This window comes from Ahaetulla prasina, chromosome 15 (genome assembly GCF_028640845.1).
Source record: "Ahaetulla prasina isolate Xishuangbanna chromosome 15, ASM2864084v1, whole genome shotgun sequence".
NCBI lineage: Eukaryota > Metazoa > Chordata > Lepidosauria > Squamata > Colubridae > Ahaetulla > Ahaetulla prasina.
The window spans coordinates 13690546-13704999 of NC_080553.1; the positions used below are offsets into that span (position 1 = coordinate 13690546).

The 14454-nt window shown below is 42.8% G+C and overlaps 1 protein-coding gene across 1 annotated transcript in view; it reads right to left on the reverse strand.

Annotated features, from left to right (window-relative positions):
- Positions 1-4729: 4729 nt before the first annotated feature.
- TPCN1 (two pore segment channel 1) overlaps positions 4730-14454 on the reverse strand; it is a 37062-nt gene continuing 27337 nt past the window's right edge. The window contains exons 23-27 of the mRNA XM_058158380.1: positions 13413-13481; positions 12045-12129; positions 9920-10056; positions 9734-9814; positions 4730-8639 (exon numbers count right to left, since the gene is read on the reverse strand). Coding sequence (XP_058014363.1) covers positions 8517-8639; positions 9734-9814; positions 9920-10056; positions 12045-12129; positions 13413-13481 — 495 coding nt within the window. The 3' untranslated portion in view covers positions 4730-8516. The remainder of the gene's footprint in view (positions 8640-9733; positions 9815-9919; positions 10057-12044; positions 12130-13412; positions 13482-14454) is intronic.

Sequence of the window (14454 nt, forward strand, 5' to 3'; positions counted from 1 at the left end):
GAAGAAAAGGAGGGGGAGGAGGAGGAGGAGGAGGAGGAGGAGGAGGAGGAGGAGGAGGAGGAGAAGAAGAAGAAGAAGAAGAAGAAGAAGAAGAAGAAGAAGGAGGAGGAGGAGGAGGAGAAGAAGAAGAAGAAGAAGAAGAAGAAGAAGAAGAAGAAGAAGAAGAAGAAGAAGAAGAAGAAGAAGAAGAAGAAGAAGAAGAAGAAGAAGAAGAAGAAGAAGAAGAAGAAGAAGAAGAAGAAGAAGAACTGTTCTTGTAGATGTTTCATTACCGAACTAGGTAACATCATCAGTGCTGCAAAGGAATGGAATTGGAGGAGAAGGAAGAAGGAAGGAAGAAGGGAGGAGGAGGAATAGGAGACTTTTCTTGTAGATGTTTCATTACCCAGCTAGGTAACATCATCAGTGCTAGAAGAGAGTAGGGTTTGCTCTTATTTTGCCCTGTTAGCCACTAGTATATAAAAATAAGAGCAAACCCATCTACCACTGATAAGTTGCCTAGTTGGGTAATTGTCTATGGACAGTTCTTAGTCATCCAGGTGCTGGTTGTCTCAAAAGTGCTTTTTTTCAAAAGGCAACTGGACTTTCTTTTTTTCCCCCTTGCGACATTTCGCTTCTGATCCAAGAAGCTTCCTCAGTTCTGATTGAGAGTCTCAACTGAACTCAGAACCGAAGAACCGTCTTGGGATGAGGAGCGAAATGATTTCAAGGAAGAACCAAAAAAAAAAAAAAGTCCACTTGCCTTTTGAAAAAAGCATTTTTGAAAATGCCTTTTGAAAAAAAACATTTGTGGGACTAGTTGTCTAGTAATGTCTACCAGAAAAACCACCAAGCTCAGAGAGCACCAAGGACCCCACAGTCCTCCTCCTCCTCCTCTCTGCAAATCCCATTCCTTACGACTACTGATGTTGTTACCTAGTAGGGTCATGAAACGTCTGCAATTAAAACCACCAAGCTCCGAGAGCACCAAGGAGACCCCCACCATTCAATCCTGAGCTACAAATATTCTCTTCCAGACCTGTTAAATCAGAATAAGAAAACAAGAAAAGAACGGAACCGTGTTTGGGGGCAAAACGTATTGCAAACACGCAACTTTGATGACCAGGTTTTTTTTTGGTCCTTGGTTCCTCTTCCCTTCCTATTTTCCCAACGCCCTTGAAAGAAGTTTTTAGTTTGCGCTTCCCGTTTTCCTCTTTTTTTTAATTTTTTTATTCTTGGGCTGGGTGAGCAAATAGGGTATCTATACCTAACAAGATCAAAGACATTGCTCCTTTACGCACTTCAAACCAATGGCTTGTTTCCAGGAAAAATCCTGGCTGAACAATTGTTTTAAAGTTTCTTTTTCCTATTTCTCTGATAAGTCAATCATGATGACTTAAATTTGCACTCTGACGTACATACAATTATGAACAGATTAATTTTTTGGGGGGGGAGGTATCCACCCGGCTGTGCAGCAGGGCTTAATATGTTCTTCTCGACTTTTTCTTTCTTCTTTCCTTTTTTTCCTTCCTTCCTTTCCTTCCTTCCTTTCTTCCATCCATCCATTCTTTCTTTCCCTTCCCTTTCTATCCTTTTCTCCCTCCCTTTCTTCTTTTTCTTTCCCTTCCTTGCCTCTTTCTCCTTCCTTCCTTGCCTTTCTTTTTTTTCCTCTTTCTTTCTCTCTTTCTTTTCTCTCTTCTTTTACTGTTCCTCTTGTCTTTTGTCATTTACAGCCAGTGGATTTCAAATCTGCCCTTAAGTCAGCAATTACACAGCCTGGGTGTTGACCAAGTCAAATATGGTTTATATGCAGCTGTTGGGAGGTGGCTGGCTGCTTAAGACTGACTTCACAAATCCACACGTCAGCTAGAAGAAGAAATATTGAAGCAGGCTTCCACCCTGGTTTCTTTTAAGCCTAGAGGTTTTCCAATCACTTCTTCAAAACTTGCAGCGTTGGAGCACCCACAACTTCTGGTGGCAAGCCGTTCCACTGGTTCATTGTTCCCACTGTCAGGAAATTTCTCCTTAGTTCTAAGTTGCTTCTCTCCTTGATGAGTTTCCATCCGTTGCTTCTTGTCCTGCCTTCAGGTGATTTGGAGAATAAGGGAGAGGTTAAGGGATGGTGGCCCACTTCTACAACTTTGCTCATTTCTGTAAATACGTTTAACTTCCGTTCAGCTTATCTATGTTTAATGATCTACCTCAGAGAACCCAAATGCTGTTATTTACCTTGCCGTTTTGATGTAAGTTGTCAATTTAAGTAATAAAGAGCACTGATCAATTACAGCATTTGGACGTTTTTGTGAAACAACTCCCAATAGTTTTTTTAAAAAATTATATATAGATAAAAAAAATTTATATTTCAATCAAAACACTATCAAATATGGTTTGAGTACTAGAATACTTGGGTATCAGCAATAAGAAACCTGTTGTGTCTGCGCCCCCCGAGCCAGGGCCCCTGCCAGAAAGTGACTTGGAAAGTGAGGGGGAAGGCCATCAGGACTTACCTCGGGAGCACCGGCTTCCCTGGCTCAGCTCCAGGAGCCAGAGGCAGGCCAGGTGGGAGATAACGAGGCCTCCGTCCCCTGACTCTTCCCCCCCCAGGCCACACCTCCAGACCCGGCTGATGGCAATCAGGCCTGGCTGGACCCTAGGTTTCGTAGGCAGGAGAGGTGGGAACAACAGAAGCAGGGGTGGGGCAGGCCTAGGAAGTGCTGAGTCACAGAGTCATACCCCACAGGATATAAAAGCAGCAAGGGCTGCTATACCTCTTCGTAGCAAGCAAATCAACTGCTTAACTAGAGCTGAAGTACTGTTTGTTCCTGGTTGACTCATCAAGAGAGATAACAGAGACACTTGGCGGACGCTCGCTAGTTTGCTGACAGAGCTGATAGTGCCGGCTAATTAAGTCATCGCTCGGACTGAGGCGAGGGGGACAGAACAAAACCTATACACGGCTTGTTTCATTTTTTACTACCTATTGGGGTGAATCCGTTTTTGCTCCCAGGAGGCTTCCCTGAGGCCTGCTAGGCCAAAAATGGGGGGGGAGGTTTGCTGCAAATGAAAGAAAGAAAGAAAGAAAGAAAGAAAGAAAGAAAGAAAGAAAGAAAGAAAGAAAGAAAGAAAGAAAGAAGAAAAAGAAAGCGAGAGAGAGAGAAAGAAAAAGAAAGAATGAGGCAGGGAGGGAGGGAAGGAGGGAGGGAGGGAGGGGAGAAAGAAAGGGAGGGGAGAAAGGAAGGAAGGAAGGAAGGAAGGAAGGAAGGAAGGAAGGAAGAAAAAGAGAGAGACAGAGAGAAAGAAAGAATGAGGGAGGGAGGGAGGGGAGAAAGAAAGGGAGGGAAGGGAGAAAGAAAGAAAGAAAAGGAAAGAAAGAGGAGAGAAAGAAAGAAAAAGAAAGAGAGGAAGGGAGGGAGGAAGGGAAAAAGGAGAGGAAGGAAGGACCACAAACCTGGCACTAGAGGCAGCTTCAGAGGATACTTCGAAAGAGCCCAGCAATCCAGGGCTGGAAGGGACCTGGAGGTCATCTAGTCCAACCCCCTTCTCTAGCAGGACATTGTTAAAAGTGAGTTTCTGTCTTTTGAGCCCCCCCTCCCAGTCACATTTTATTTATTTATTTATTTATTTATTTGTCACAACAGTATATATAAGCATAAGCATGAAATAACTATACGATATATAAGCATATATATAAGCGTAAGCATGTAGCAACTATATTAATTGGATATTATTATTATTATTATTTATTCGATTTTTATACCGCCCTTCTCCCGAAGGACTCAGGGCGGTGTACAGCCAAAATAAAACAAGCAATACAATATACAATTAAAACCCGAATTAAAAAACTTATTACACCATTGGCCTAAGACTTTAAAACATATAAAACTAAAAAAACCCATTAAAATTCATAGGAAAAATTTAAAAACCCAATAAAATTTAAGCCAGCCCCGCACGAATAAAAAGATGTGTTTTCAATTCGCGACGAAAGGTCCGAAGGTCAGGTATTTGGCGTAAACCAGGGGGAAGTTCGTTCCAGAGGGTAGGAGCCCCCACAGAGAAGGATCTTCCCCTGGGGGCCGCCAGCCGACATTGTCTGGCGGACGGCACCCTGAGGAGTCCCTCTCTGTGTGAGCGTACGGCTCGGTGGGAGGCATGTGGTAACAGCAGGCGGTCCCGTAAGTACCCAGGCCCTAAGCCATGGAGCGCTTTAAAGGTAGTGACCAAAACTTTAAAGTGCACCCGAAAGACCACAGGTAGCCAGTGCAGTCTGCGCAGGAGTGGTGTTACATGGGAGCTACGTGAAGCTCCCTCTATCACCCGCGCAGCTGCGTTCTGGACTAACTGAAGCCTCCGGGTGCACCTCAAGGGGAGCCCCATGTAGAGAGCATTACAATAATCCAAGCGGGAGGTAACAAGGGCATGAGTGACCGTGCATAAGGCATCCCGATCAAGGAAGGGGCGCAACTGACGAACCAGGCGAACCTGGTGAAAGGCCCTCCTGGAGACGGCCGTCAAATGGTCTTCAAACGACAGCCGTTCATCCAGGAGGACACCCAAGTTGCGCACCTCATTGGATATAATGAAAGGGAACATTAGGACAGGAACGGTAGGCACGCTGGTGCTCTTATGCACGCCCCTTAACATGAGGACATAGCCAGGGCCACCCAGTCACATGATCCCCCCCCCACCAAGCTACACCCACCGAACCAGTAAGATTTTTTTTTTTTTCGATCTCACCACTGCCCTAAATATAAAGAGAGAGAGGCAGACAAAGGGTTAAAGAGGTTTATTAAATGTTCTGTAAACAACTATATAATACTGTTTCGGACATCGTTATATCGCTCATACAAATTTCCCCGTATCCAAAACCCCACCATCCCTTTCCTGTCCCCTGCGAGTGATTGTCTTTGGAGTTTAGAGCAGAGAGGAAAAAAAATATATATTTAGGAAGGAACAAAAACTTCTTTTGAAGTTTTTTGTTTTCCTTCTAAGAGACTCCGAAAAGAAGAACTTTCTGGAGTCGTTTCTAGCTTATATCCTAAACGAAAATAAAAATAACAAAAACATGCCCCCCTCCCAAAAAAAAAATCAAAAAAAAAATTACCCCATTTCTAGCATCTCTTACGGAGGAATGAAATCTGAAATTAGATACTATTTCATTTACTACGATGGTAGGGGGGGGAAATGGAATTTAGTGCTTATTGGTGACGTTAACTCTAGTGCCTCAAAACCGGGAGTCCGTTTCCTTCCAATTATTAGTGTTTGAATGCTAAAAATTAAGCTCGGCGGCGTTCAATCTTGCTCGTGGCTAACTGGGAAGGCTACTGCTGTCGATCAATGTTTCTCAAAAGCTTATCAAATTTGAAAATGTGGGGACTTCAACTCCCAGAATTATCCCGCCGGCATGGGGGAAATTCCATACATTTTCAAAACGGAGAAACGTTGCTCTAGATTTTTGACATCATGGATCTTTAAGCCAAACCACTTGTGCGAACGATGGGCTAGAATGGTACCAAGCAGATTCTCATCGTTCACAGCTTGAGTGTGCGCGGCGTGCAAAACGCACCCCGCGTACGTCCAAAGTTTGGGTTGTTGGACCGGACGAGCAAGAAAACTCCGAATGATAAAGGTGGTCAGCGTTCATTTTCGTTTAGTGACGCCGGCAAAAACGGTCGGTAAGCCAGAGAAGGATCGACCGCGCTCCTGTTTTAAAAAAAAGGTAGCAAACCGAGAACGTACAAAGCTACGTGTTGCTTCAAATTCAAAGGTAAAAAAAGGAGGGGGAAAAAACGGGCTTTGGAGTTTGTTGTGTGTCCTACAATCTCCCGCAGCTCTGCCAAGAAGCTGAGCCTTCCTTGGTTTTGCATTGTCACCGCACAATCCCAGGAAAAATTTGTGTTCCAGGAAGAAAGCGCCGATACGTAAGATACTTTGGGGATCTGTAGTCCCACGCCATCGGCTCCTCCTCCCTACCTATTTTTAAAATTTTACTTATTTTAATTAATTATTTTGCAAGCCCTGGGAAAGTCACCTTTCTCCCCCCCTACACAAATAGGGGAGATTTAGAGATCCCTGAATTCTGAAATTTTTGCTCGGAAGCCAACACGTTGCAAATCCCCTAATGAATGTTTACTAGAAAACCTTCCATCTAATTTTGCTCCAACTTATCCAGTAGTGGGCTGCTGCCGGTTCGGGCAAACCGGTCGTAGTGACCTGCAGGTGCCCAGGCGCAAATCCCATTCTACATCACTGTGTTGTTTGACACTGGATACATGTGCCGGGCCGCATGTGTGAGCAAATTCCCGTGTTTAGTGATGCTGCACGCATGCGTGCCCGCTCACATTTCCAGTGCTGGGCAAAACTGGTTGTTACGGTATGTGATGCCCACCTTTGAACCTATCCCTTTTTAAAAAAAGAATTAACGAACTTGATTGATACAGTAGGAAGGAATGGCTTCCCTGAATTGACAAACATAATGCCCTCTTGAACCAATAGTATATTTTTTCTTTAAAGACGCCCCTTTCCTCTCCTTAAAGCAACCTTTTTCAACCTGGAGGAAGTCCAGATGGGTGGGCTTCAACTCCCAGAGTCACCCTCACAGCCCAGGAATTCTGGGAGTTGAAGTCCACACACCGAACGTTGCCTGAGTTGTGGCTATCCTACAACCTCATAAAATATTTGCATTCTTTTTTAGGAAAAAAACAAAGACGTGGAGTGCATCATGGGTGCAGGAACTCTTATCTCCTCAACTGGAGGTCCTCCAATAGTGTTAAAGACTACAACGGCAATCTTCCACAGCCATTAACGTAGCTGAGGGAGGTACATTCAAAGATGCCGTCATAGAATTGAGCTGCTTAAGAAAAGGAAAAAAAATCTCATTTATGTGACTGCTTATCTCAAACCCATCTCTTATTCGGAGATTCGGCTTGGAGTAAAATAAACTCATCCTCCCTCCAACAACTGGAAAACAATTTAGCTCCTTCAAAGCCAACCCTTCTCCACTTATTTATTTAGCATGGAAATCAGACTGTTGTTTTTAAATGAGGAACTACGCCAGAGAGTTCGCAGACGTGAGAAAGCAAATTCCTAATTATTTTCTAGGTTTGCCATCCTAAAATTACAGAAGGGACAAAAAGTGGGGGGGGAAAGAGGAAGGGAGGGAAACCCCCCGTTTTTCTGCTTATAAATTGGCAACAGGGAAAAAAAAGCAAATTCCGTTTACCGTTTGCTAATTAGCAATCGAGATTAGCGGAGGGAGACGAAAACCTTAATACTTCTTTGCCAAACAAAGAATGCTCGGCAAATACACAGCTGCTTGTAGGTTTTGCTCGTGGAAGAAAGATCTTCCGAAGAGATCTGCAGCTCGGTAACCGACTAAAGGAATTTCTACGGAAGTGGAATCCAAACTAAAATCTGGTAAGACACCCTGATTCCGAGATCACTTCTGTCTTTTCTCTTCAAAGAATTATTGCTTTTCTATCGTGCCTCTCCGCATCGGGGCTTCCGGTTTTAATGCAGTGTAATGTAGATCGGCAGCGTTTTTAAGAGTTAATACAATTGACTTTTAGGCAGGATTGGTTTCTGGGATTTAAGACAATATCTACTGGCCCATCACTGTGCGTAGCTCCAGGAAGATGCCACTGCAAATGTTCAGATCCTGGAATGAATTATTATGCCAATGCAGGACAAAGTTTGTGAGCTGGGTAAGAGTCTTTAAACCTGTCCAGGATCTCACGGAACCAAAAATTCATTTTTTGCTAAGAAGATCTCCGTCGGTCCTGGGTTCTCACTACGTTTGGGTAAAAACTGCCAAGCAAGTAACCGGAGTACTAGCAGTCTTTACAGATGCCAAGGAACAACGAAGGGAGGGGAACGATGGAGTGGTGTAAAATAAATTTGCGTTACTTCACTCGGCTGCATTTAGTGCATCGTGGATTAGAGAGAGAGAGAGAGAGAGAGAGAGAGAGAGAGAGACGGAGAGAGACGTAGTTGACGCTTGGCGATTCCACCTGCCTTCTCGCCATTTATTTTTTTAGCCGATCTCGACTGCTAGTGGAAGACAGCGCGATGGGTTACGCCAGGATGCGGGCATCTCGTATTTTCTCTCCTGCTTGGCCGTCTCCGCTGGGCCGGTTTTCAGCCCTCTACGCTTCACCATAGCCACCGGCCTTTTGCCGGTAGCGGCCACAAGGACAAAACGAAGAGGTCTCCTTCAAAGGAAGGGCCAGTGGTCCTTCGGTCAAGGAAGGACTTTGCAGGCGTCTCCCATTGCAACGACCGCAAGGTGAAGAGTCCTTCCAGACACACCCCACGCTCGATGCCACGAAAAAGGAGAAGACCAAAAAATTTTTAAAAAAAATAGTAATGATAAAAATGGCCATCTTCCCTCTCGCAAGATCTCAGGGTCCTGGCTGGCGATCCCAAGAGATTAAGACCATTAAAGGAATATCCGATTGAGGGAGGGGGGGCGTAGAGACCGCCGTGGCTGCCAAGCCCGGCTGAATGCATAGGAGAACCGGCTTACTTGATTGAAGCCGAGTTTAAATGATGGTCTGCGAACGCTGCCGGAGGGGAGCAGGGTGGAAGGTCTGGTTGAGCAACTCCTCGTCTTCGTGCCAAGGAAAGTCCCGTTCCTCCCTTCTGGAATGTTCTTCGTACCACTCCTGAGAACGGAAAACTGGCATCATGACGCAAAACCATGACAGAGCACCCGCCCGCCCACCAAGGGGAAAAACGAAACAGGCAGACCCCAGAAAATGTTTGTGGAAGGCCAAGCCAGGAATTGGATAAACACAGGATACAGAGTAATAGAGTTGGAAGGGACTTTGAGGTCTTCTAGCCCAACCCCCGCTCAAGCAGGAAACCTTTTTTACCATTTCAGACAAATGAATATCCAATTTCTTAAAAAGCTCCAGTTCTATTCTATTCTATTCTATTCTATTTTCTATTCTATTCTATTTTCTCTTCTCTTCTCTTCTCTTTTATATTCTATTTTATTCTAATCTATTCATTTTCTATATTCTATTCTATTCAATTTGTATTTCTACTCTATTCGACTCTAACTGATTCCATTCCATTTCATATTTCCTATTCTATTCCATTCCATTCTTCTATTCCATTCCATATTTTATTTTATTTTATTTTTTCTTTTCTATTCTATTCTATTCTATTTCATTCCATTTCTACTCTACTCTAATTGATTCCATTTCATTCCATATTTCCCATTCTATTCCATTCCATTCTTCTTTTTTCTTTTCTTTTCTTTTCTTCTCTTTTTTCTATTCTATTCTATTCTATTCTATTCTATTCTATTCTATTCTATTCTTATTTCTATTTCTACTCTATTCAAGTAGATTCCATTCCATTCTATATTTTCTATTCTATTCTATTCTATTCTATTCTATTCTATTCTATTCTATTCTATTCTATTCTATTCTATTCTATTCCATATTTCCCATTCTATTCCATTCCATATTTCCCATTCTATTCCATTCCATATTTCCCATTCTATTCCATTCCATATTTCCCATTCTATTCCATTCCATTCTATTCTATTTGTATTTTTTTTACAAAGTCAACTTATTGCCCCCCCAACAATCTGGGTCCTCATTTTACCTACCTTATAAAGGATGGAAGGCTGAGTCAACCTTGGGCCGGGCTTGAAACTGCAGTAATTGCAGGCTACTGTGTTCTAATAACAGGCTTCTTAACAGCCTGAGCTATTCCGGCCCTTCCTCTGCAACTTGCGCCAACCTACCTGTATCTCTTCTTCGTACATTTTCATACTTAAATCACTTTTGGTCCTCGATCGGCGGCCCAGGAACAGCATGGCGGCTTGCTAAAGCGATTAGAACGTAATACATGATTAGAAGGATCGTCTCAGCTAGATGGAAGGACTGTTTTGTGTCCTACTCTGAAGAGCTGTCCCGTCTCATCGACTCACCCGATGCCTGTCCATCTGGGAAACAACCTTGAGGAGTTGGCTAGCTGCCAAGTTGTCACCTTGCCTTCCGTAGATCTCGGCTAGGCCCCCAATTTCTTCCTTGGAGACCTCCCGCTCAAAGACAATCCCACTGTCTTCTGCTGGAGACACAAATCAAGGATGTTAGATAACAGGAGGAGAAGGAAGCTACCCTCCCCCAAAATGTCCAGATCTGACATTTGCCTAGTCAGCATTCCCTGGCACGTCTATGGAGATTCTCAGCCATCCGGGTCATGGTTGTCCCAAAGGTGTTTTTTTTTCAGGAGGCAACTGGACTTCCTTGTTTTTTCTTTGAAGACTTTTCGCGTCTCATCCAAGGAGATCCTCTAAAAGAATGCAAGTGACCAACTGTCTGCTGTCAACTCGCAGAGCATCCTTAGCCTGCTCTCGAATTGCCATAGGCAAGGGGGATGGGAAACCGACGAAGCAGCACGGCAGGCAAATACAGGAGCACCTTCCAGACATCTCTCTCTCAAGGCTGTCTCCCAGGGTTACCCACAGCGGCTGGAGGGGAGTGATCTCTAAAACCCGCGAAATTGCTCCCTTGGCGAATGTGATGGATGACGCACCCTGCGGGGATGGGGGGGGGAACAGGGTCATGATTGGGGCGTAAATTATGTGGGGTCAGATTTGGCTTCACTTGGAACATGCCGGCATGGAGCTCCTAAAAAATAACTGGGTTTCTTTTGAAGCTTGGCTCGAGGCTCATGATTTAATTAGGGCATCCTAATTGGAACCCTGACATCTGCAAGGAGTATAAAACCTCCAAGTGGCCTCAACGGCTCTCTAAAAGGATGTAAATGACCACTGTCTGCTAGGATTATAAATCCTTCCATTCCCCACCATCCGGTCAGAGCCGAAGAAGCTTCTTGGATGAGAAGCAAAATGTCTTCTGAGAAAAACCAGAAAGTCCAGTTGCCTCTTGGAAAAGCATCTTTAGGACATTCCCTCAAATTCTTTCACAACCGTTTCTTTTGTTTTTCCAGATGAAAATAGTTTCAGATGCTCTCTTGATTCTTAGAAAGAGAATTAGAAAGAGTGCAGAGAAGAACAACAAAGATGATGAGGGGACTGGAGGCTGAAACATATGAAGAACAGTTGCAGGAACTGGGGATGTCTAGTTTAATGAAAAGAAGGACCAGGGGAGACATGATAGCAGTCTTCCAATATCTCAGGGGTTGCCACAAAGCAGAGGGAGCCAAGCTATTCTCCAAAGCACCAGAAGGCAGGACAAGAAGCAATGGGTAGAAACTAAACAAGGGGAGAAGCAACTTAGAACTAAGGAGAAATTTTCTGACAGTTAGAACAATTAATAAGTGGAACGACTTGCCTGCAGAAGTTGTGAATACTCCAACACTGGAAGTCTTTAAGAAGATATTGGACAACCATTTGTCTGAAGTGGTGTAGGGTTTCCTGACTAAGCAGGGGGTTGGACTAGAAGACCTCCAAGGTCCCTTCCAACTCCTGTTCTGTTCTGTTCTATTCTATTCTATTCTATTCCATTCCAATATTTATTCTATTCTATTTTATTCCTTTTTCTATTGTATTCTATTCTATTCCATTCCATTCCAATATTTATTCTATTCTGTCAGGCAATAGTCTTCATCCATTTGTATACTATATACAAAGTCAACTTATTGCCCCCCAACAATCTGGGTCCTCATTTTACCTACCTTATAAAGGATGGAAGGCTGAGTCAACCTTGGGCCTGGTGGGACTTGAACCTGCAATATTGCAGGCAGTTGCTGTTAATAACAGGCTGCATTAGCCTGTTGAGCCACCAGAGGCCCTATTCTATTCTATTCTATTCTATTCTATTTCTATTCTATTCTATTTTATTCCTTTTTTCTATTCTATTCTATTCCTTTTTTCTGTTCTATTCTATTCTATTTTATTTCTTTTCTTTTCTATTCTAATTCTATTCTATTCCTTTTTTCTATTCTATTCTATTCTATTCTATTCTATTCTATTCTATTCTATTCTATTCTATTCTATTCTATTCTTGTTCCTTGATTCTAATCTAAGGGAGGAAGACGGATAGAAAGGAATCCTGTGATACAGCAGAGAGCAAATATCTTCCACATACCTTCTGAATCCTGATTCTTGCGGGCGTAATTCATGCGGAACACAAACGCTTCCAGTATAAAAGCGACTATGATTGTCATCACCACCTGGCGGGGGGGGGGGAAGGGGGGGGAGAAGAAAAAAATAATAATACAAAGTCAGCGGTAACGTGACTAACATCTGGGACGCTTGACCTTTGGTGGGCTAAGCTGTTATGGTGCTTTCAATTCTGGTTTTATCTTAATTTAATGTATTATCGCCTATATTGTATTATTTGCGTATCTTAAACACACACACGCACACACGCTGCTGATGTTTTATTCAAATTGTAATTGTGCTTCTGTGTATAATGTATTTTATTCGTGTTGACTTGCATGACTTCTGTAGATGCTATATGCTAAATAAATAGAATAGAACAGAACAGAAAACAGAATAGACTAGAGAATAGAGAATAGAATAGAAAATAGAATAGAATAGTATAGTATAGAAAATATAGAATAGAAGAGAAATTGGAATAGAATAGAATAGAATAGGAAATTGGAATAAAATAGAAAAAAGGAATAGAATAGAATAGAATATAATAGAATTGGAATAGAATAAGGAAAGAAGGAAGAAGAATAGAATAGAATAGAATAGAATAGAATAGAATAGAATAGAATAGAAAAAAGGAATCGAATAGAATAAGGAAAGAAGGAAGGAGAATAGAATAGAATAGAATAGAATAGAATAGAATAGAATAGAATAGAATAGAATAGAATAGAAAAAAGGAATAGAATAGAAAAAAGGAATAGAATAGAATAAGGAAAGAAGGAAGGAGAATAGAATAGAATAGAATAGAATAGAATAGAATAAAATTGGAATAGAATAGAATAGAATAGAAAAAAGGAATAGAATAGAATAAGGAAAGAAGGAAGGAGAATAGAATAGAATAGAATAGAATAGAAAAGAAAAAAGGAATAGAATAGAATAGAAAAAAGGAATAGAATAGAATAATAGAAGGGATCTTAGAGGTCTTCTAGTCGAACCCCCTGCTCAGGCAAAAAACACTATACCATTTCAGACAAATGGTTGTCCAAACTCTAAATTAATAAATTCCACTGAAAAGTTGGGTATATTTTAGGATGTACAGGAAGCTTCCTTAATTATCATTTTCCCTCCTATCCGTATTGCTCTTTGCACTTTCCTTTTTTATTGTTTTCTTAACTTTTCTTCATCTAGTCTCATCTAGTTTTATCTTTTGCTTCCCGTAAACGTTTCCAATAAAAACATACGAAACGAAGAAAAAAAAGGGGGGGGAGGGGGAAATATCATCAAAATAAAAAAGGATGTTGGGGCAACCGTCATCTGAACGTGCCTCTCGTGGCCGAAGGATCTTGTTCGATCTACTCACCATGGTCACGATGTAGAAAATCATGAAATACAGACGGCTCCAGTGAGACGTTTCGGAGGTAACCCCTTCCTAAAAAAAAAAACCAACATAGGAAAATGAGATCTTTACGTGGTTGGTGATGGACGCAGGGGTGGGGCTGCTGGGGGTTCGGGAGAACCTCTAGCTAAGATTCTGTGCAGTTTGGAGAAGTTTCTTTAGTTGGCTCCATAGAATTTTCCATTGGGTGAAGGTCTGGGCTATTCCCAGGCCATTCCAGCAGTGGAATAGGATCATCTTGAAACTCCAAAAAAAAAGTGGTATTATTAGCCATCAAACCTCAAAAAATATACTTTTCCCAAAAGGTTTCCACAATTTTGACCACTACTGTATCTTTGTCTCATTTTCTCTCTCTATCTCTAACTATCACTATATATTTCTATCTATTCTCTCTCTCTTCCCCCCACCCACTCTCTCTCTCTCTCTCTCTCCCTCCATCCTTCCCCCCCTCCCCTTTGTTGTTGTTAGTTGCGAAGTCCTGTCCGACCCATCGCGACCCCATGGACAGTGGTGGGATTCAGCCAGTTCGCACCACTTCGGGAGAACCGGTTAACTTTCTGAGCAGTTTGGCAAACTGGTTGTTGGAAGAAATCACTACGGCAGAGAACCGGTTGTTAAATTACTTGAATCCCACCACTGCCCATGGACAACGTTCATCCAGGCCTTCCTGTCCTCTCCCATCCTCTGGAGTCCATTTAAACTCATGCCGACTGCTTCGGTGACTCCATCCAGCCACCTCGTTCTCTGTCGTCCCATTCTTCTTTTGCCCTCCATCGTTCCCAGCATTAGGCTCTTCTCCAGGGAGTCCTTCCTTCTCATTAAGCGGCCAAAGTATTTCAGTTTCATCTTCAGGATCTGGCCTTCTAAGGAGCAGTCAGGGTTGATCTCCTCTAGGACTGACCGGTTGGATCGCCTTGCAGTCCAAGTGTTGTGTCTGCACACACACACCCCGAGCCAGGCCCCCTGCCAGAAAGTGACTCGGAAAGTGAGGGGGAAGGGCCACCAG